The 22,774-nt window shown below is 40.6% G+C and overlaps 1 protein-coding gene across 1 annotated transcript in view; it reads left to right on the plus strand.

Moving 5' to 3' along the window:
* Positions 1 to 22,118, plus strand: part of chrna11 (cholinergic receptor, nicotinic, alpha 11) — a 33,062-nt gene extending 10,944 nt beyond the window's left edge. The window contains exons 4-10 of the mRNA XM_084739345.1: positions 81 to 190; positions 894 to 973; positions 5,324 to 5,491; positions 6,198 to 6,392; positions 12,049 to 12,135; positions 14,932 to 15,041; positions 19,921 to 22,118. Coding sequence (XP_084595471.1) covers positions 81 to 190; positions 894 to 973; positions 5,324 to 5,491; positions 6,198 to 6,392; positions 12,049 to 12,135; positions 14,932 to 15,041; positions 19,921 to 20,655 — 1,485 coding nt within the window. The 3' untranslated portion in view covers positions 20,656 to 22,118. The remainder of the gene's footprint in view (positions 1 to 80; positions 191 to 893; positions 974 to 5,323; positions 5,492 to 6,197; positions 6,393 to 12,048; positions 12,136 to 14,931; positions 15,042 to 19,920) is intronic.
* The last annotated feature ends 656 nt before the right edge of the window (positions 22,119 to 22,774 follow it).

Consider the following 22,774-nt stretch of genomic DNA (forward strand, 5'->3'; position numbering starts at 1 on the left):
TGTGTGTGTGTGTGTGTGTGTGTGTGTGTGTGTGTGTGTGTGTGTGTGTGTGTGTGTGTGTGTGTGTGTGTGTGTTAAAGAGCTGGTTCGACCACTATCTCCAGTGGAACCAGAGTGAACATCCTGGAGTGAAAAACCTGCGCTTCACCACGGATCAGGTGTGGACACCAGACGTTCTGCTCTACAACAGGTAAAACACGCACACACACCTCATACATACACACACACACAATATTTAAACACAAAGACTTGATTCCCTGTCTGCAATGGTGGAGTGTAACTAAGTACATTTAATCAAGTACTGTACTTATTTACAGATTTATTTTTGTTTTCACACCACTTTAAACTTCTGCTCCTCTACATTTTAAAACAAAATGCTGTACTTTCTGTACTTTCTTTTACTTCACCACAGTTATCTGACAGCTTTAGTTACTAGTTATTTTATAAATTAAGATTTTGGCGCAAAAAATATATCAAGAGTGTATTAAGTATGAGATTTGTTGCTTTTCGTTTTAATGACTTTAATGTATTTGTAGTAATTTTTAGATTTGTACTGTTTGTTGGACAAAGCAAACATTGTAAAGGTGTCACTTTGGACTCTGGGTAACTGATGTAGTGATGATGTTTCTCACTTCATTAGCAGAAAATCCATAACGAAAATTATCATTTTCTGTTGTCCTTTAAAAAAATGATTCAACCTGTCAACCAACTACAACTGTAGTTAAAACAAATGATTCAGATTAAGTGTTGCATTTTCTAGATTATACTTATTTTTACTTAAATAACACTTTCCAGCAGGATTTTTATCGTTACAGAGTATTTTTTCAGTGTATTTTTACCTAAGTAAAGGATCTGAATACTTCCTCCACCACTGCCCCTCTGTCCTTCCTCAGTGCAGATGACGACTTTGACTCCACCTTTAAGACCAATGTTCTGGTGAACTCCAGTGGCTACGCCGAGTACCTGCCTCCAGGTGAGTCTCATTCACGCTCTCACTGTTCTCGACTATTACCCCCTTCATCTCCCTGCGGTGCAACGGCAGCATCTCATTCTGCAATCTCTGCATGCCTCACCCTGTTTGTACACTTGACATTAATATTTTATTAGTATAAAACAGCATCCCTGGTTACTCGCTGGTTACGCGTTCCCACCTATAAATAGGAGACGCCAGCTTCCTCTGTTTCCTGTCTAAACCCAAATGCAAGACCCGCGTAAGCCTGTGAAAGTAACGGCTCCCCCGAGCCTCCACAGGTCTTTACTTTGTATTTTCTCAGTCATGTCTTTATACACCACATTACAGCAGGCTGAGACCGAATCCCTGGTGTTAAGGAGGTGGGGGGTGGAGTTGAAATGGCCCTCTGAAGTAAAAGTCAAAGTAAAAGCTATCAATTCTGTTCAGTGGCCATGTTTATTAATAGGTTGTTGCTGAATATAAATGCAGCTCCTCAATGGTGCGATTTGGATCCGAGCCTATTAGGAGAAAAGAATAAAAAGATAATGCTGAGGAGGAGGAGGAGGAGGAGGAGGAGAGGTTTTACCACCAGACATGATGAGAAAGAGAGCAGGAGGTGGAGTAAATGAGGAAAAAAAAGGAGAAGAAGGGAAAGAATGAGCAGCAAACCAGCTCTCTCAACTCCCTCACACAATCCTGGCTGCAATTTCGGAGGTCTTTTTGGGCTGTGATTGTCACTAAATAAAAGGCAACAGGTCTGTGGGTGGCAGGCACAGAGCAGGAGCCTGACACACAGTAAATAATTCAAAGCCGGAGGATCCCAGGTGTCTGCTGCACACACCATAATTTGAAGCATACCTCTTGTCGCTGCAGAGGTAAAGGTGTTGTGTTTGGGTTTTATGGTGAAACAAGAGATAAGGTGTAACAGGTTTTTTTAGCTTGTATCTTGATTGGGTGACATTTGCGAGGGGGAATCTTGTCTCGGGGCCTGGTAATGTCTTAGTGGGAAGTCATTTTCAGAATGGTGATGGCGTTTTTATTTTGGGAGCTGACTATAGCTCAAGAGGCAGAGAGATTGTTCCAAGCTGCAGAAAAATCCAGGTGTCTTGTTTGTGAGTGTTGCCTCAAGGTTATCTGTGAGAGGCGGGTTGCAAAAATACATTGTGCATGAAGGTGCACAGATCAGAGGACTGCGTTTACATAATCCGTGTAATTTAAAGGTCCACTGTGTACAATTGACGGGGATTTATTGGCAGAATATGACAGAAGTGTGATGTAATATTCATAAATATACTGTATAATTAGGGTGTATAATCATTTGAAAATAAGAATGGTTGTGTTTTTATTAGCTTAGGCTGAGTCGCTTATATCTAGAGAGGGTGCGAGTCCTCTTCCATGTAGCATCGCTATGTTTCTACAGTAGCCCAGAATCTATCAAGAGACTTAATACTACATGGTGGTTGATATTTCTGTATTAATTTTACCTTACCTTAGTAATTTCTGTGTCAAAGCAAAGCTCGGAGTCAAAGATCACAGCCAAATTGCAGGCAGAAAATCAGAAATACATATTTTAGCCCTTTCCTGTAGTGCTGTTTATCCATCTAGATTTTTTTGGTGTAAGTTGAGTTTTAGAGATATCAGCAGTAGAGATGTGTACCTTGTCTTTGATGTAATGAGAAGAAATGGCGCTTAGCTTGTGTTGTGCAAAGCACAAAAAAATATACATTTCAAAATTTTAAAACCAGCGTCTCTCTCCAGAAATGATGATTACTCAGGATAATCCACAGACCTTGTTGTGAGCAGTCATGATTTTTGGAGAGAGACACTGGTTTTAAATTTTTCAGGTGTGTATTTTTTTTGTGTTTTAGTACCATTATACTGGAGAGAAGGCAGACATCTCTATGGACAATAGCTCCAAACCTCTGCAACTCACACCGAAAAGATCTAGATGGATAAACAGCACTGCAGGCCAGAGGAAAAATATGTATTTTTGATTCTGGGGTGAACTGCCCCTTTAATGTTTGAAAACATGCTCTTAAAGCGCCTGTGAGCTGTGATTGCCTCACGTTGCACTCTGGGACGGTGGGCTACAGAGAAACTCACATTAGCTAAACCAACAACAAGCCGCAAAATGTTTTTCTAAAGCTGATTGTTAAACTTGCTGAAGGGACTGACATTTATTTACTTCACAGGAAGTAATAAGTCGGTGTGTTTACTGTGCAGTGATGGTGCTGCTGTCATGAGACATGAAGAGGCACTACAAGTCAAATCATGGTTTTCTGTCAGTTTTCCTCAGCAGTCAGAGGAATATATGATGTAGATTATTTTAACTGATTTGCAGTTGCAATATGATTAGCAATATTATAGGTGTAGAAAATGTACTTTTTGGTTGCTGTATCTGTGTCACTTAAAGTGCTTCTGTATTGTCACACCAGTTACAACAAGAAGACCAGTGATGGGAGCCGTTCAGCATTTTATTGTTCTCACAGGATAGTCGACTGACACAGATGATTTAAGGGCTAAAAGGCAAATGAAAACATAAACGATCAGTAAACAAATGTACTCTAATCAACTCAAAATACTCATTTATCATGAAACAAAACTACCTGACTCACATAATACATCAAGTGCACAGTCAACTGGAGATGAAAGGCAGACCAACATGCAAACAAAGGGTTCAGGCCTCTTATTAGTTCAGGTGTGGCCTGCGTCATAGGAGGAGGCCAAGGAGGCCGAGGAGGCCCACAAGACCGTGCAGGAAGGAGGATTTCCAACAATAGAGAATAATCATTTTCACATCATTATTCTCTTTAGTGAAGTAAGCCCACATTTTGGAGCATTTTTCCCTGACAGCTGTTTATGTAACACTACATAAATACTGATAGCAGCAGTATTTGTCCAGGGGCTTATTGATCTGACCAGTCAAGAACCAGTAGCAGTTAAGTACTGGTTCTCAATACCCATCTCTAATGATGATGGCGTGGTTTTTGGCTTGTGGCGATCTCTACCAGACAAAGATGTAGAATATCATGTGTGTGCCAGGACTTTTCTGCAGTATTTTGACACACATTTACCAAATATTGCATCTGTGATATGAAAATTGCAAGAGGCCATATTGTGATTTGGATAAAAAATTTTGATTAATTGTTTATTGTTGCTGTAGGAGTTTAATTAATTGACAAAGTACACTGTGTGACTCATGCATCCCCAGTGATGTTCCTGTTTCTCCCACTTGCTATTGAAGTTTCACAGCCCTCTACACACTTGGAAAGGGAGTGTGAGTCAAGGTCTGTACAATCTGCAGGCTCACCCCAAGATACCATTAATCCTGCACACTGGTCCTTTAATGGGAGTAATTATAAACAAATCATCCCCGTGAAGCAAAGCCGACCACTCACAAGACCTCGGTGTCAGTAGCTTGATTTTAGAGAGCAGGTTAGTGAATAATAAGAAATTTAAATTAATTCCATGTCATTTTTTAAATCAAGCTCTCCTTTGAAACCAGCGTTCAACCTGCTAACCTCTGTACTCTCCTATAAACTCTGCTTTCATTCCACTCTGAAGGCTGATTTGCATGTGGACAGCCTCATAATGAATGTCTTTGAGGGCTGTAAGGCTTCATTGGCATTTTGGTTCTGTGTGCGTCTGAATGTCTCAACAGGCTTGATTCGTTTATTTCAGTAATTACTTTAAGGGCTGCAGTTTGCCAGCGACCACTGAGGATCACTGTGATTCTGTGTTTGGGTGGGTGCGAGTGTGTCTTTACGATTACGTGCCTGTGCGTACAGTATGCATGTGAGTGTCTTTATTTTGCATAATAAAAGTGGTAATCTGATTAGTCCAGTGTGCACAATCTCATTTTTCAGTGTCACTGCTGATGTTTCCTTCTAGTGCCGAGGCTTAGCTAACAGCTGTGTGTGCAGGCAGAGCGCAGGAAAGAACCTGTGAGTGACAATACTGCTGCCAGTTTTTTTTTAATTCACATTTCTTTGGTGGGAGGTTGTTTCTAATCTAGTCTTTGCTTTCACGTCTCCAGCCTCCAAACTCAATTTCAAAACAGTAAACTCTCTGTAGACTTGCACACTGTTAATAAAAATCCTATTTCCGTGTGCAGCATTTTTTTCTCACCGTTTCTATAAAAAAATGTAAGGTGGTTAAGTTAAGAACTCAGGCTTTTGAGCAGGCAGGATATGAAATGAATGAATGGTTCCTTCTGACAAGCAACTTGCTATTCAGGACAGGCTTTCTGCACAACACAAGCGGTCCTCTGATACATCTTTCCCTTGTTTCCTCTGTACAGGAAGCTGCAGGGGTCGATGCTGTCATTTGCTCAGTTGATCACAGAGCTTTAACTCTTTGTCTTTTTCGCAGGAATCTTCATGAGCACATGCAACGTGGACGTCCGCTGGTTCCCTTTTGACATCCAGAGGTGTGAGCTGAAGTTCGGGTCTTGGACGTACGACGGCTGGCTCCTGGACCTGCAGATGAGCGACGCTGACATCTCAGGCTACATGCCCAATGGAGAGTGGGACCTTATTGGTGAGTTGGGCTACGAAAAAATGCTGTGAAAAATGCTCACCGCAATTTCACAGAGCCCGGAGTGACGTCTTCAAATTGTTGTCAAGTTGCCCAAAACCCAAATTTACTATCATAAAGAAAAGCAGCAAATCCTCACATTTCAGAAGCTGGAACCAGCAAATGTTCGACATTTTTATTATCTAAATATTATGCAACTCATGTTTATTCAGTTGGAGTCTGGCAGGCAGTGAGACAGACAGTCACTGAACTCAAACTCCAGAGTGTGTTTTTTCAGAGCAGTGACCTTCTGTTTTCAGGATAACAGGCTTAGCTTTACATTGACAGACAACTGACAGTTATAAACAGCCGATCAACTTACAATATCGCACTCGTCATCACTTGTCATTGAAATGTTGTGCTCATCTTCACTCCTGTAGTTCTCCTGCAGCCTGCCAGGTCCTTAGGTCTCAGGAGGGTGGGGGGGACAACTAATTTCAACCATGGATCTAATATTAAATAGGATTTCAACCTATTTAATATTCAGTCTGTGGCTCCAACTTACTGTTTGGACTGCAGTGCTCATTTCTGTACGAGCAGTTGTTACATATTGTTCCTTTAATCGACTAATTGTTGCAGCTCTGTTGGTGAAACCTTTGCATCATATCCTCATCGAAAACATTCAGTCACTGAGCAGTTGAGTCAATTTTTGTCTGTTCTTATCTTTCAGGAGTTCCCGGCACCAGAAACGAGGCCTTCTACGATTGTTGTAAGGAGCCTTACCCAGATGTGACATTTGTTGTGACGATACGTCGGCGGACGCTCTACTACGCCCTGAACCTGCTCATCCCCTGCGTGCTGCTGTCTTCGATGACGCTGCTCATCTTTGTGCTGCCGGCTGACTCTGGGGAGAAGATCTCGCTGGGTGAGTGGATCAGAAGGAGCCATGATGGAGGAAATAAATAGACAAAAGGCAGTCACAGCGAGATAAAAAGATGCAAGAAGTGAAGTCTGAGGTTGTTTCTGGGTTCCTTCTATAAAGTCCATCAGTCAGTCATGTTGACTACATTTAATCATATACAAAACAACTCTATCATTTATTCTTTTTTCTTTCAAAAGATTTTAACGAAAATGGATCCCCATTTTGTTTACTACAATGACATGTAAGTGATGCAGTACTAGTGGTAGACTGATATTGATTTTTTGATGGCCGGTGTCGATAGCAGGGCAGCTAATGGTCGATATCCAAACAAAGAAAAGTCCTGTGTAATTCCATCACTCCATGCACATTACAATTTAATATACATGGTGATCTGCAGTCAGTAACATGTTGTTTTATAGGCAGTTAGTATTAATTAATGAAAATAATGTTGTAGATTTCAGAATGTGACTGGTTCATAAAGGAGAGCGGGGTACAGTATGTAAGATTGCAAAGTCATTTTTCTGTACGTTATAACATAAACAAAACATACTGACATTTAGGAAAGACGATGGCGACTGAGGAACTTTAGGCAAATGTTTACAGCTGGATGCATGAGAGTTATAGAACAGGGCTTCAAACTACCTTTTTCACCATCTTCCTAAAACTCTCAAGGGGAAACGCTAACATCGTTCAACAGCTGCTACAAACGCAAGACAGCCTGCAGATTTGTGTGCAGACGTGTTTTTGTTTATCGCCTGTGTTGGGAAAGCCCATCACTCAACTGACCAATGGTGGAACTTCATCACTCACCGAGTCACGGACAGATTTTTGCGTTTATAGATCGAATCATTGTGACATTGCAATAACAGCAACAGCCACTTTCAGATAGACACCTAGCAGTTGATCTGGACTGCAGAGTGGTTAGCATCTTTGATAAACTAAATCTAACAACAGCAACATCTCATCCCCAATCAAACTAACTGCTACTTTTGAGTAAACTTGACCTGCTGTTTTCTTTGGTCTGAGGCCCAAAAGATAAATTAGGTTTCTGACCTAATGTTAGTGAAAGCATAAAAGAAGAATTTTAGAAGAATGAGATCCAGAAAGTTTGAGATAACATCATGAAAATAGAAAACATTCAGCGCATAGCTGCCATTAAATTGTATGTAGATGAATTAAACTGTGATTCATTCTGATTGGCTGGCCCTGGTTTGCTGACATCCAACCAGAAATTGCCAACTAGTCAACATGGATGTAAATGATACAAGTTTTGAGATTTTCTTTTTTTTTATGTAAGTATTTTTGTGAGGCTTTTATGCCTTTCATTGACAGGATATTTGAAGAAAAGAGCGTCAGAGAGTGGAGGAATGACATGCAACAAAGGGCTGTAGTTGAGAGTTGAGCCCACGGCCACTGCAGAGGACTCACAGTCTCAGTACAAAGGGTGAACTCTCCACCAACTGAGCTACCAGGCCATGAGGTTTCAAAATTTTCAAAAGATCAACTTACAAATGTTTTATGAGGGAGAAAATGCACTCACAGAGTACAGATGTCTCTATCCACTAAGAGTCAGTATGGTATTCTGTAAAAAGTGTTAAGTGTGTTAATAACTATGGTGATTTTCTGTATAAGTTACATGACTGACGGATTGGCTGTTTGTATGAAAGCCAAAAACAACCACAGACGCCACCTTTAAAAGTTTGGTGAGCTGAATAAAACATGGTTTAAGCCTACAGGAGAAGAACCGTGCAACGTGTTTTCATTTTGATAGATTTACATCACAGACCAGTTTGAAAATCTACATTGAAAAGGCAACAACACTCCCTTCCCTCAACATCCAAACTACTGACGATTCACAACAAGCAAAACCTTCCTAGAATAAAAAAAAAATACGAAGGAGTGTCACTGAGGACTGCGGGGCGGGATGAAAGGGACGGGGAGAAGGTGTGGAACTGAGCGAGGAGAGGGATTACAGGATGAAATAGAAAGATGAGAAATGCGAGGAGGAGGAACAGAGACGGATGGGTATGGGAAGGGGAGCGAAAAGAGAACACAGACAGGGGGAGAATTCGAAAAGGATGAGACAGGACAGCACAAAAGAGAGAGAGAGAGAGAGAGAGAGAGAGAGAGAGGACTGATGATGAGGAAGGAAAGGTGGGAGACAACCAAATCACACTATAATAGGCTGAAAGAGGGAGGAAGCTGTGCTGCAAATGAATTTTAGTATCTGTTTGTACCTGTTTAGAGCACAAACTATGAGATGACCAAAAAAAAGCCCTGAAAGGATGAAATCTACTAAAACGGTTTATGCAAGATTTTGCAAGTTCTTAAAGCTTTTCTTATCTTTTCTTCTTTCACATTTGTCACTTTTCTCCCAGTGTTATTTTGTGAATCAGAGTTTTATTTCAGCAGCATCATTACTATACTGCACATAAAAGTAGTAAATGAGTACTTTTTGATGTAAACTGCTCCATTTAGCCATCCCTGCTCAGCAAGGTAGTGCCAAAAGCAAATAATAAATAAAATAAGATGTTAGGCAGAAATAAATAAAGCTACTGGGAGTGTTGAGTTTTGACCCGGTGAGGTTTCCATCGCTCTTCAGTGTGAAGTGTTGAAAGCGTGTGTGAAATCAGCAGCTGTTAGTTCATTTCCACACATCAGAGGAAATACATGCCTTTAAGTGTGAGAACAGGTTATTTTACATTAAGCGCGTGAAGTAAAATAATATTGCTGTGATCATGATGCTAATTTCCGCTTGCATGTAAATGGGAATTCCCAGTATGTGTTAGCATCGAGCTAAGAGACTAAATTTAATTAAAATATATTTTTAAAAAATCAATTCAAGAATCCAAATTTAGAATCAGGAATTGTTTTTTAAAAAGAATCACAATACTTAGGAGAACCATTTTTTCTTCCACCTGTAGTTTGAAGGGTCTGAGGTTGGGATATTACTACAAATTGCAAGCTTGCCGGTCATATTGTTCCTGGCAGCGTTGTCTCGCAGCGCTGGCCTGAAACTCTGAAACAGATGGTAGGGTGTCTTGTATCTCTGCAGACTGGAGACTTTTTAATTTGCCCATTAAGAGGCTTACAGTGTGAGTTTCAACCTTTCAAAGCTCGCTTTAGACAGATGATGTTCACCTCATCAGGGAAATAAATAATCCATATGTTCTACATTTATGATCAAAGCTGAAAGGACAAGTTGATTGACAGAAAAATAACTGAAAACTTCTTTGATTATCAATTATTTATTTCAGATATTTTTTATAGTAAAAATGCCTAATTCTTTTCCAGTGTGAGTATCTGATGCTCTTTTCTGTTTTATATAATGAGAATGCAGTGGAATATTGTAGGGTTTTACACTGTTGTTCCGACAAAAACGCAATTTGAATGTCATCTTTGGCTCCGTGAAATTAAAATGGCATTTCTTGTAATTGTATAGACAAAACTAATTAGCTGTTTAAATTGAGAAAATAATCTCCAGATTAATTGAATTAAAAAAAAATGCAGCCCTATTTTTTGCACAGTAAAACAGGGCAGCAGAGCCACCAATGAGAGACGCAAAAGAAGCAAATAGTGCATTGATATTTAAAAAAAAAACTCCTCAATAAGCATTATACATAAGCAAATACAAAAAAACAGGTAAACCACAAAAGCGAGCCAACAAGCAACAGGATCAAAGAGCAAACATTAAGTGAGCAACATAAATCAAGCAAAAACATTTTTATTTCTGATGTTACGCTCTGATCCCTCATCAAATACGCTAAAAACATTTAGATAAGCGCTTCTGCTTTTTTTGACTCATGTCTGAGTGGGAGGGAACCCAGAGGGGAGCCGCGACAGCATTGTCAAAGCATATCTTTAACCTCGATACAGGATGCATTACGCAGCATTTCTCTACTGAAAAAAAAAACAAAAACGCCAAGCCTCACACACACGGCCAATTAACCTATTGATGTAATTAAGGCTAGTGAATTGATTAGGGGGAGAGAGCTTACACACTGCCTTCCAGGAAAATACTCTGTCACTCTGCTTGATGGAGGAGTCACAGGGACCAAGTGGCTGGGTGTTTAGGGTTAGAGGAGCATGCTTTTAGAAAGAATAAGTGTCATTGCTACGGGGAAAAAAGCAGCATAAGAGAAGCATTTTTAATTTTCTTAATATCCTTAAAGGACGTTCATATTTTATCTCTCGGCCGAGGGGTTTAATTGAATGCTTCTCAATGGGAACAGTTATGCCAGCAAAGCACTCCTTAAATTTAGCCCGAGAAGAGAAGTGAGACAGATAGTGTGGAGGTGGACAAATGAAGATGGAGATGAGTTTCAGTGTGTGGTGTGTGTGTGTGTGTGTGTGTGTGTGTGTGTTCACTTGCACGCAGGACGTCTTAAAAAATGTCTGTTTGCTTGGGCGGGGGTGCTTTTACAAAATGTCACAAAGTAATTCAGTCTGCGAGCATTAGCCAGTCATTTACATAAATCGAACCTGGTCTCGTCTTGAGTTTGACCATTTATCAAAATACCAAACACATTAATGTAGTCTGCCAAAAGAAAGTACTGCTACTCAGAGGACAGGAAAAAAACACAGTGTTTATTGCTTAAAGCAAAGGGTTGGTAACGCTGGAAAAACCAGCAAGAGATTAATTTAAACTCTTTAAGAAAACAATGTATAGACTTAAACAAACAATCCCTTTAAATCATCACTTACTAGAATTGTGTGGTGGTGTCTGTATCTGCAGAGACTCTGTCCTCTGCCTGTATTTCCTTATTTTCTCATTACTTTTCTGTGCTTAGGACGCTTTACCAAGCCAAAACATCAACAAGCAACTATCTTTCTGGTGCATTTACAAATATCGCTGACAAATCCTGCTGATTCTACCTTTAAGTTTTGAAATAATCTGCAACCTTTTGTTGGGATAATTTACTCTTCTCCTTTATATAAACTTGAATCTTTGAATTTGAATAACCAAACAAAATCTATATTTCAGAAATTGTTCACACTGAGCTGTGAAGCAATTTCATCATTATTTGGGTACTTGAACATTAAATGGAGTTGAACATATTAAATTATTAATCATTACTGTGTTCAGCACCCTGTTGTGTACTCCTCAAGCACACTGCACTGCAACCGTTTTAATACAGTGGTGTTTATATAGGCTGCATGTCACTGTTGATTGGGTAACACCTCTGACACACCCACCAAACGAGAGATAATGTACTCCACAGCCTGTTACACTCTGTTTTGAGGAAACATGTCATTTAACCTGCAAACGGCGCACACTGTTTTCAGACAGAACGTGTCCCTGTGTTGGTCACAGTGCATTGGTCATTTTAATTATACTTGGCCAGGGAAAATAAAGGCATTTTGATTTTGCACAAACCCTACAGTGTGCCTTGGATTGGTTGATTTTATTATTATTATTATTGAGACTGTGCCACTGATGCAATGAGCTCTTTGTCTCTAAATCAAGAAGAAGTGTTTCTAAGCAGAAAAATAAAAACGTTTTCTTGGTTTATTTCAATCATAAGAGATTGAGTTTTATTCAAAACTCAAGAATTTAGTGAAGACAGTTGCCTTGAAATGCCTTGATTTTTATCTACTTCTTTGTTTTTTTTACAGTGTATTGGTCTATCTGTCTGTCTGTCTGTCTGTCTGTCTGCAGGTATCACGGTCTTGCTGTCTCTGACTGTCTTCATGTTGCTGGTTGCAGAGATCATGCCAGCCACATCTGACTCCGTTCCTCTTATAGGTATGTGACACATAGACTCTGTGTGTGTGTGTGTGTGTGTGTATGTGTGTGTGTGTGTGTGTGTGTGTGTGTGTGTGTGTGTGTGTGTGTGTGTGTGTGTGTGTGTTTGTTTTTACCAGTGGTCCACATAGTTTTTAATGAGCAGGTTACTTCACTGGTCAGCCAATTAAAACCCTTTTGCTATAACACCATTTAATGACTGTCAATACGAAGTCAAGATGTTTTACTCATTAGAGATGCTGCATGAAGTTTCCATCTGACCATGACGATCAATATTTGGTCTCCGCTGTTCACTTTTTGAGCTCTGGCGGTTTACAGTCCAGTCAGGATTATTTATATATCACCAAGTCCAATAGGCCACAGCCATGCTGTCGGCTCTGAGAGGCTGTACTCAGGGAAAGTGGTGCTTTCAGCTACAACTGTAAATACTCATGTCAGTGTGCTAACAAGCTAATGTTTAGTAGGTATAATGTTTAGCATGTTTATAAGCCTAGTTTAGTTACAGTTTGCAGATATTTGGTTATAAATCAAAGCACTGGAAATGTTATATAATTCAACCTGAATGTCTGAATGCATCTAATTTCATAGGAATTCTTGTTGAGACTCAAAAAAAACCCCCACAAATGTCAACCTCATGGTGGCACTACAGAAAAGTTATGAGGAATTATGGGTATAGTCATTGATAATTTCATGGCAATTCATCCAATAGCCTAGTTTTTGAGATTAGGGATGTTAATGATTAATCATTAATTGATTAAATGCTGGTAAGAATTTAACAAATTAGAAATGTATTAATTGATACTTAAGCGATTAATTGGCTGTAACTGTGCCTGATTATTTTGTTGGGCAAAGCCATTTGTTGAATAAGGAACCTGAGAAAAAAAAAATGCTCAAAATGTGCAGCCCTAGTTGAGATGTGTCAGTTTGAAATGGGAGACCAGTGGTGGAAGAAGCACTCAGATCTTTTACTGAAAGGGAAACATCTGTATTTTTCAACCTGGAACCTATTTCACCATGTTGTCGTGTCTGAGTGTCTAATGCGTACAACAATTTTTGAAATTGGTCCAGTATTGAGCAGCAGCAGTGAGCTGCAAAAACAGGCTGTAATGTAATCCTTATGGACAATTGTGTCTGTCAAAATATGTCCATTAAAAATGTTTGTTTTTGCCGCTGACAGGCTCAGATTGTTAGTCTGTGTCTGACAACAGAGATAGACCTTTTTGGTACAGAGTAATATTTGTTTGGTTTAAATCAGACACAGCTATTATATTGCTTTCCTCAAAACCACCTAATTCTGAAGAAACAGAAACAGCAGTTTTACTTTGCAGATCATCATAAAACACACTTTATTTACACCTGACAAAAACTCACCAATAGTATTACATAATATGTAACAGTTCTGCATTAAAATGTCTAAATATGCTTGATATATGTTACATATTTTGTTGAGTAGTGTACCTACAATATCCCAAATGTTTCCAACAATGTTAAAATGCAGAGAAAACCATAATTTATTCAAGGTAGCAACGCGTTTCCTGCTTGCTAGTTGCTGTAATTTTATGTTGGATACTTCAGAGAGTGAGGAAGGAAGTCAGCAAATGTCACTGAGTGAGTAAAAGTTACCTTGTCCATGAAAATGATTTCTCCCTGAGTAATGTCAGATAGGTTTCCATCAGTTTTGGTGGTTGTTTTAACAGTTAAGAAAACAACTCCCATGATCCCATGCTACTCCATGATGTCATCAAACTATTGTGAGAGACACCTACCAGCAGAACTTATAAGCAAATGAAGGTCAAGTCTGAGCTAGTTTTTATCAACTGTATTTAGTGTTATGTAGTTTCATTAATAGCAATGCATACTTTATAAACTGATCACATGTTTAAGCTTAAAATCCTGATCTAAAAAGTAACTAATGCTGGTAAATATGATAAATGTAGTGGCATAAAAATACAGTATTTACCTCTTTACCTATGCAGTGGATTAGAAGTATGAAGAAGCATAAAATGGAAATACTCAAGTAAAATACAGGTACCTCAGATTTGTACTTAAGTACAGTACTTGGTGGAAATATTTGACTCTTGCAGACTGACCAGCAGTCTGTCCAGGATGTTACACTTTCTATTCCAAGACTATATACACACAGGAAACAAAGGCAAATAGACTCACAACATATTGCTTGCCTGTGTTAGAGCTAAAAAAAGCTCTCCCAAAAACCAGAACAACAGAATTTATCTTAGCCATCTGGTCGCCTTAAAACTTAATTGGCTAAATTGATTGCGGGCACACTGCCGGAAATTATGTTTAGCAGGCTAAGATTGCAGCCAGAGACAGATGCATGGACGTCCTCGCCTAAAGACACAAATCCTGGTCATAAAAAACTTTGGGGGAACAAAAAAAAAGAGTCATAATCACCAGAACGCTGCCTTCAGCATAATTCTTTTAATAAACAATTACACTGGTGCAGTCTTAATCTCTTTGTTGATTTTACAAACACAATGTCGTTACTAGCAGGCAGCAGCGTCTGTAGCAGGTCCAAGCTTGGCATGCAGATACCAAACAAAGGATGTGTTCATTTTTGAATAAAGCAGCATAGACAATAATTCTTACAAACACTGTAATATAAATAGTTTTGGTCATGCATCTGCTAAGTAATCACTGTTTTCCTGCATGTTCAGAGGAGAATGGTGACTTGAACGTGTGCTGTAATCATAACTTTGTAGGAAATAGTCTGTAGTAGTAGCAGGAAATTACAGTGTAAATGAAATGTAACACTGCTCTGTGCTCTACTCCGCCCAGGTCAGTACTTCGCCAGTATAATGATCATCGTTGGGATGTCAGTCATCGCCACAGTGGTGGTTCTGCAGTATCATCATCACGATCCAAATGGAGGGAACATGCCCAAATGGGTGAGTCTGAGCTCAAACTCTTCATCATAACCTCAACTGCACAATCAGTCATATGCCTCGTGCTTTCCAGCTTGTTATATCCTGTAAATGGTTTGTCTCCTCATTTCAGATATGGTATCTTGATTCTATTAATCTCTACTTCAGCGTTAGTATCGTTCCTCCGCTCTGCCATTTTCAGTCACATTTCATCCATCTGTCAGAGCTACCTGTGCTCCTCTGCCAGTTTCCTTTCTCTTCTTTTTTATTCTCCGACTTCCTCGGCTGTGACTCATCCGGCAGTGTCAGTCTGCCTGAGCGTGTTCATCAAATGCTTCGCCACAGACTTCAACAGGAGTGCTTTTCAAAGCACCCTGGATATGTGGGCGGATTCGATTTGACTCACTCCCTCTTCATATTTTTCTTGCCTTCTTTTCAATACTAAAAAAAACCCTTTTTACAAAAGTTTTGTTCTTTTGTGAATATATAGAAAATGAGCAACTGGTTAACTGAATGATTTTAATATTACTTCTGTTATGTTAATCACCAGATTCAATACATGGGATGACTTTGTTTGGCATTTTAAAGATGTGTCTTCTTAACGATTTATGCTTTGACTGCAGAGAAAAACTGACAGGTCTCTATTTAATGATTTAAATACAAATAGCTCAGTTGACCGGGAGTGCAGATGCTGTATATATCGATATATTGCAAGGACGTTCCGTTGATGAATGGCCTGTTCAGACAGTGCGATGGCCAATTAACAAGCTAATTGATGTGGTTCAGATGAGTGCATCGAACCAGCACAGTTCATAATTGCAGCCCGGACAAAAACAACATCAACGGCGGCAGCAACAGGGACTGCTACCTGGCCAGTAAACACACTCGGTGGAGACTAATTGAGCAGTCATCTGGACATTAGCTTCTCATTAGATGCCAGACACCCATCTGGATGCTGTTGGGCCAATATGCCCTTTCAGGGGACATGTAGTCTTTTTTCCAAAGGAGGTTTGTTTTCGTGTTGTGGAAGCAGAGCAGAAAGGAAACAAGAAGGAACAAGGTTTACATATCAACTTGCAAGCAGCCAATCTTCCCTTTACCTCGGGGGTAAGTTTGTTATTTTTGAACTGGGTCCTATTTTTCCATGTTTCTGCATCTAAGTGACTAATGAGGACAGGACTGCCCCCTGCAACTCGAAGATTCAAATCATCAGTTGGAGACAATAACAGGATAAAACAGATAGAAGCTTATGTAAATGCACAGGAATAACATTTCAATTAAGAATCATAAGTATGGGGAATTATAAATATATTTTGATATTAGCTGTTGTATTTATCAAAAAAGAAAATCCTCACCATGCGCTGGTGGTTAACTGATGAGAGAAGTTTTTTAGCTGCGTCATTGTGCACAGAACAATGCAACAGCATGACAGGCTGTAAATTTGTCTCTCTAAATCACCACAAACCACAAAACTACCTGTGATGGAAGCAGAGAAGAGTGATAGACTTTGTCTGTCTGATGTTTTCTCATCAGAGATGGCAACTCTTACAGGTGAAACTTACTCATGTTGGGTAAATTCAGTGTGGCGGACTGAAAAAAAAGAAAGAATTGGAGAATATTCTGATAATCTGATTCGACTAAAAGAAAATGAAAATCAAAACTGTGGACAGTGAGTGCGTCCACTAAATGTGCTTGTTTTTGCCACTGACAGGCTCAGACTGTTATTCTTGACAAAACCCATTACTGCCTCTGCAGCTCTGATTATTTGGTCAAAATAAACCCTTAATTCACCGAGGTAGATATAAAAATGTCTGTACATGCCATTTCTTCCCTGCTGCTAATCTGATGTCCAACCTCGATCTCACTCCTCTCCTGATATTTTCACATTGAACTCAATGAATAAACTGTTTATTTTGACCAAACCAGAGCTGCTGATTGTTTGAACAGTAGAAAGACAAGCTGAGACGTTTTTGGTGAATTTAATTTTGTTGGTGTTGAGTTTAAATGACAGTGACAATGTTAAAATTATGCTTTTGCAAAGGGAGTCTGGTTTGTTTGGTGAGAGCAATGAAATAGCTGTTTCTGGTTAAACAAAACATCTGACTCTAAAAAAAAAAGGTCTTACTCTATAGTGATCCTTTTCATAATGTTGTCAGACACTTACAATAACAGTTTGAGCCTGTCAGTGATAAAACACCCACTTTAAACAGACTTAATTTGACAGTACAAAGTTCACCCAGAGGGCAAGATAAGTTGTAGCTTAGTTTTGTGTCTCCTGGCTGCAGGGCTCTGAAGCACCTCAGGCTTCAAGGTCATTTATTATTATTATACAACAAAGGATTGTACAACAAAACAGTTTTAGTTCCTTCATAATACACACAAAATACAACATATACTGTATATAGATAATTCATTTGATTGAGAATTAGATCGGATAAAAATATAAAACAAAATAAAAACATATATACATACATGTTTACACCCAGGAAATAATTCTGTTCAGTTTCTGGGAAACATTGTCCATCAACTTTGACTGAGTTTGTGCATGAAGCAGCATCAGTGTAAACACAACGTCTTCCTCCCCTCGTCCTGCTGGAGTTTTGCATCCTGTCAGAGTACAATCAGCCCCTCAGGTCCAACAGTCCGATCCAGGACGCAGTCGAGCAGGTCTCTCTGTGTGGACACAGCAGTCTCTGGTTTCCTGTTGTTCCTCCAGCCTGAGTCCCGTTTTGTCCGTTTCATTTTCTTGACTGGACCTCATTCAGGGGCAGGCTGAAGTCCCAGCTGTAGCATAACTCTTAGCCCACACTCCTCCGCTCCTACTGTGGTCGTCCGTGGCGGTGCCTCCAGCTTGTTTGAAAGATGCCGACTGTGTTGTTGATCGTCTCAGGGTCTGCTGCTCTTTAATCCAAACCCCACGCTTCCTCTTCTAATGCTAGAAGTGTATTTCTGTCATAGGAGATGCTTGTTTCAGCAGTAAAACCGAAAACATAGCTGATTACAGGAGAACTGTAGTGAAATTTTAAGAAGCTACCAGCCGTAGCATCTACACGCACAGGTGCTCTCCCTCAATACTGGACCCATTAAAAAAAATATCATCCCCATTAGTCACTTAGATACAAAAAACATCGGAAAACATGTTTTTTTAAATGCTGCAGTGTACTGAAACATTATCGCACCTCATCAAACAGTAATCTGAATCAATCTCAATGATTCAATAGTCTAAATTTAATGTTGCCGTTTTAAGTTTCCTCTCTGCCAAAAACACAGTTCAAGCTAAAAAATCTTCTTTGCCTCAGGCGCTTTAACTGGGTGTCCCTGGTGAGGATCTCATACTTCTACTTATACAAGCACAGCTGCATTTTGAAACAAGATGCAAGGTTAGAAGCAGCACCAACGTCAATCCATGACAAATGAAGCTATTTGCTAAGCTTTTAAATAATGTTATGTGAAGGTCATGATGTGTGGGTGGTTTTCAATGCCTCACAGATTTCTTATATTTCCTTTTCGTTCCCCCTATGCTTTGTTGCTCTTGCACTCTGTCCTCCTCTCTCATTTTTATCCAGAGTCTCTTCAGGTTCCAATAAGTTAAATTGAAGACTTTTAAAACATTTCTAAGGCCATTATAAAATGCAATTTAAGACCTATTTCACATCCATTTTGGCAAAAAAGTATGAAGTATTTGGTTTTATATGACTGATGTTTAGTTACCACGTGTAAATTTTTACTGTTGGTGTAGATCCAAAGCTCTCTGGAGGTTGCATACTGAGTTAACACTGTTAGTGCAGAGTGGGTCGTGCTGGGGCTGGACTTCAGTGATGGACTCATTAGCTGTAGATTCACAGTTGCGCGGCTGAAAATTGTCCTTCCGCTCCCCCTGATCAGCTGTTCACCTGTCCTAAATCAATAGGATAGGAGGATAGTGGTCTTATCAGCTCAGAGCAGGGTGTTTTAACATTATTCATGTTTAAATATCATCTGTTCCCAGCATTCATTTTTAGTGGGCAGACTATTAAACCAAAGTCCATTCTAAAAGAAGGTGTTTTGTGTTAGGGGCAAAATAAGTTCAGTTACCTTAAAATGGCTTACATACAGCTCTACACCTTGCCTTCATTTAGTATTCGAGGATTCATGGATATGCAAATAGACCCAGCCTACCTGCTCAGACCACACCCCCAACCCCCACCCCTATTCCTAAGAAGCTCCACCCAGATTCTCCTCTGTTTTTCTAACTAATCATGGTAACTAGCTACATCCAGCTTCTCCTGTGAGCCGAGCATCACCCCTAATGATATGCATAGCACCGCCCCCTCAGTTAACCGGATTGGTTCCCTTAGGTTTATGACATGATATACCCAGCCTGACTCAATCAGCTTTTTTGAGACTGCCCTTTTTCACTGCAGTTTCAAAGCAAGAAATGCTCAAACATGGCGTTTGCTGCTTACTTCGCCCCTAATGTGTCCTGTAACACCACATGGACATGTTAAACAGGTTAAAAACATGATTTTAACTTGAGAGGGTCTTTAAGTAACCTGTGATGAAGTCTTTGCCACAGATGCACACTACATGCACTGACTTGCCCATCTCTACTGCGCTTGTTGTCGTCAGATAAAACTGATGTAAGTGGTAAGGGTATAGGGGAAGTGGGAGCATAAACAAAACTTTAAAACAATGTTGTGTTTATACACATATATTTGTTTCTAAACAATTTATTGTGGGGGACAACTCAATGTTTTTTAGAAGCTGGGATGGACAGGCCCCCTCCATCCCGCCTGAGGTCAAAATTGTATTGAAGACATTTTAAGGCCTAAAATACAGATTATTGGATTCTAGACTTTGTAAGCTTTCCTAAGACCTCGTGGACGCCCTGTTATCAGTTCCTCTCTTCTTTTTCTCTCTGCAGGTGCAGCTCGTCTTACTGCAGTGGGTTGCTTGGTTCTTGCGTATGAAGCGGCCAGGAGAGAATGACGACCCAGAGCGGCCCCCGTGTGCCCCCAACTTGCGGCGCTGCTCCTCAGGTTCCCAGAGCGGGAGCATCCCAAACCCTCCGGACCCCACCCTCCATCCGCTGCACCCACAGAACCTGGCACCTCTCCAAACGGGGCCCCTCCACGCGGGGCACCCACACCTCCATGCCCAGTCCAGCACCAACAACAACGGGAACCTTCTTTACATGGGCTTCCAGAGCATGGAGGACCCTTCGATGCTGTCGGAACCTGTCCAGAGGAATAACATCACCACAGGGACTCCGCGAGTGGCAGGAAGCCCGCCTCCACACCTGCCATCTCAGTTCTGCAGCTCGCCACCACCTCCCACCCCCAATATGGATACAGGCTGCCCCAGCACTGTCTCCAGTGGCGGGGGCTTTGGCGTTGGACCCGGGGGGCTTGGAGGGTGCTCGACTGCAGGGATAGGAGACCCCCAGCTGCAGGCGATCCTGGAGGAGGTGCGTTACATGGCGGACCGTTTCCGGGAGCAGGACGAGGCCGACAGCATGGCCGACCAGTGGAAATTTGCAGGCGCTGTGATCGACCGCCTGTGTCTGGTGGCGTTCAGCGTTTTCAACATCATATGCACCATCTCCATCCTCATGTCTGCTCCCAACTTTGTGGAGGCTATTTCAAAGGACTTCGTTTGAAATCAGAGAGGAAATAAGAGGAGGAGAAGCGTGAAGGAAAGGATGAAGCGAATTAAATACAGGATGAAGGATGGAGCGGGCCTGGATCCAAGGAAACACAATTTCCAGCGAACTGTAGGCTCTGTGATTTGTGATTGCAAGGAACTGGGAAACAGAAAAAAAAACAAATGGTTTTCTTTGCAATACATTCTGTTTTGTAACTGAAATATAAGAAGAAAACAGATGAGGAAGTGGGCACCAGAGTGAACGGAAAATGAGATTAGGGTGAGCAGGGTGCTTTATCAGCCTCTTGACAAGGTGAAATGGATTCTTGTGGTTAATTCAAAGACTTTCCCCCAAAAATTAGGAGAAGGATGAATTGGGGGTGGGGGGTGGTGGGGGTGGGGGAGTGATTATCAGCCCGATGCAACCTCGAGTAAGAAAGCTCTTAAAGCAGGGGGGAGATTGAGAGAGTAAGAGGGGAAAAGAGACAGGCATTAGATAGGGTCAGATAAATAAGACAGACATTCGCCTGTTTTATTTTCTCAAGGAAGGAAGACAGTCCTTCACTCCCACATGTTGAGAAAAGCCTGCATCATTTAACGTGATGTGAGGACGAGATGGCGGGGAGAGGAGAAAGAGACTTTCACAAGGACAGACAACAAAGAGCGATCGTGAAGACTTCATCCCTCGTGACATTGGTGGAGTTAGGCGCAGTAAGCAGCCCGATGCTCGGATACACAAAACCAGACCGCAGATCGGGAACGCCGCAGCGGAGAGGAACAGAAGAGGATCTCATCTATTATTCAATCACACCCATCTAATGACCGTCAAATTGAAAGACCTCGGATAATCTTTAAGACTAATAAGCTTTTAAAAGATGAAGTCCCCTCTCTGCTCGCAAACCACTTTAAATTTCCAAGGCCTTATCTCTTTGAGGCGATTGCCAATCTGCAACAATCAGCAGAGATCAAAAGCTCCTCAGCAGCGGGCGCAGCGTGCAGTGCTTATCATGACCGGGAAACTGAATTAAGCGGTCATCAGCAACGCAATGGCCACTGGCTGTACCCCAGTGGAACCAATAATGACTCATGAAGCAGTTACCTAACTGCATCTGGCAGGTCCTAATGGGCCAATGGGTCTCATTGGATTTCATAATAAAGGTTTAAAAACTAAGATGGAAGGTCAGGTCTTTAAAAGAACACGAGAGGCACAAAAACGGGATAAGATCATTCAGACTCACTGAATTTATATGGAGAGGCAACATCCCATCAAATTTCTGTCAGGTCCCTTCAGGGGTTTACAGCTTCATGACTTCACATCTATCTGAAATGAACGATGGGATTTTAATAGGGATGTATATTCATGAAATTGACTCCAGTTGCTAAGGTGGTAATTTAAAAGGTTTAAATTTAAAGTATGACCTTCAGCCAGAGAGCTTTGGCAGAAAATGCAAACCAATAAACAGAACATGTCTTAAATTATTCTGGGGTTTGAGGGAATGGAACTTTTTCTTCTACTTTAGAGTCAGACAACAATAAATGACATTCTTGTGTCTCTCCTAGCATTTTGAATGTATGCTTAATAAACCATTAGCCTAGCTTAGCTCAATTCATGGATGTCTATGGATTCTAACTTTTCCAAGGATGACTGTCTGGCCTGACCAAAGTTGTATTATGCCAGCCCGTTCTCACTCCCAAACTCATCAATTACGGCAGCTTGGTCAATGCTTCAGGCTAAGACGCTGTAGGTACCCCTCATCATTTCTGGAGGCACTAGTGTTATATTTTGATGTGCCCTCAAAGTCAAGTGACGTAGTGCAAAGGGCAAAAAAGTCAAGCAGACACAGGCCTTTCACTCAGGAGATCAGGACTCCTGTCCCATGTGAAAACAATAGGTAACACTGATTTCTGTTGTGACATTACGTACTTGAACGTCATTTTTTATTGCAACAACAAATTATGGAAAATACAACAGGTTGCAGATTACATTCTTAAATGTTCGGCTCATCTACCCCTCAGTCTTATTGGCTGAAGGGTAGATGATCAAGGCCTTCAGGATATCAAATCAGTCCACATTAAAATTATGTTTGGTCTTACATCACTGACTCTTTCTAATGATAGTTCCAGGTAAAAAAAAA

The sequence above is a fragment of the Lutjanus erythropterus genome, chromosome 16 (genome assembly GCF_056507025.1).
Source record: "Lutjanus erythropterus isolate fLutEry1 chromosome 16, fLutEry1.hap2, whole genome shotgun sequence".
In the NCBI taxonomy this organism is placed as follows: Eukaryota; Metazoa; Chordata; class Actinopteri; order Lutjaniformes; family Lutjanidae; genus Lutjanus; species Lutjanus erythropterus.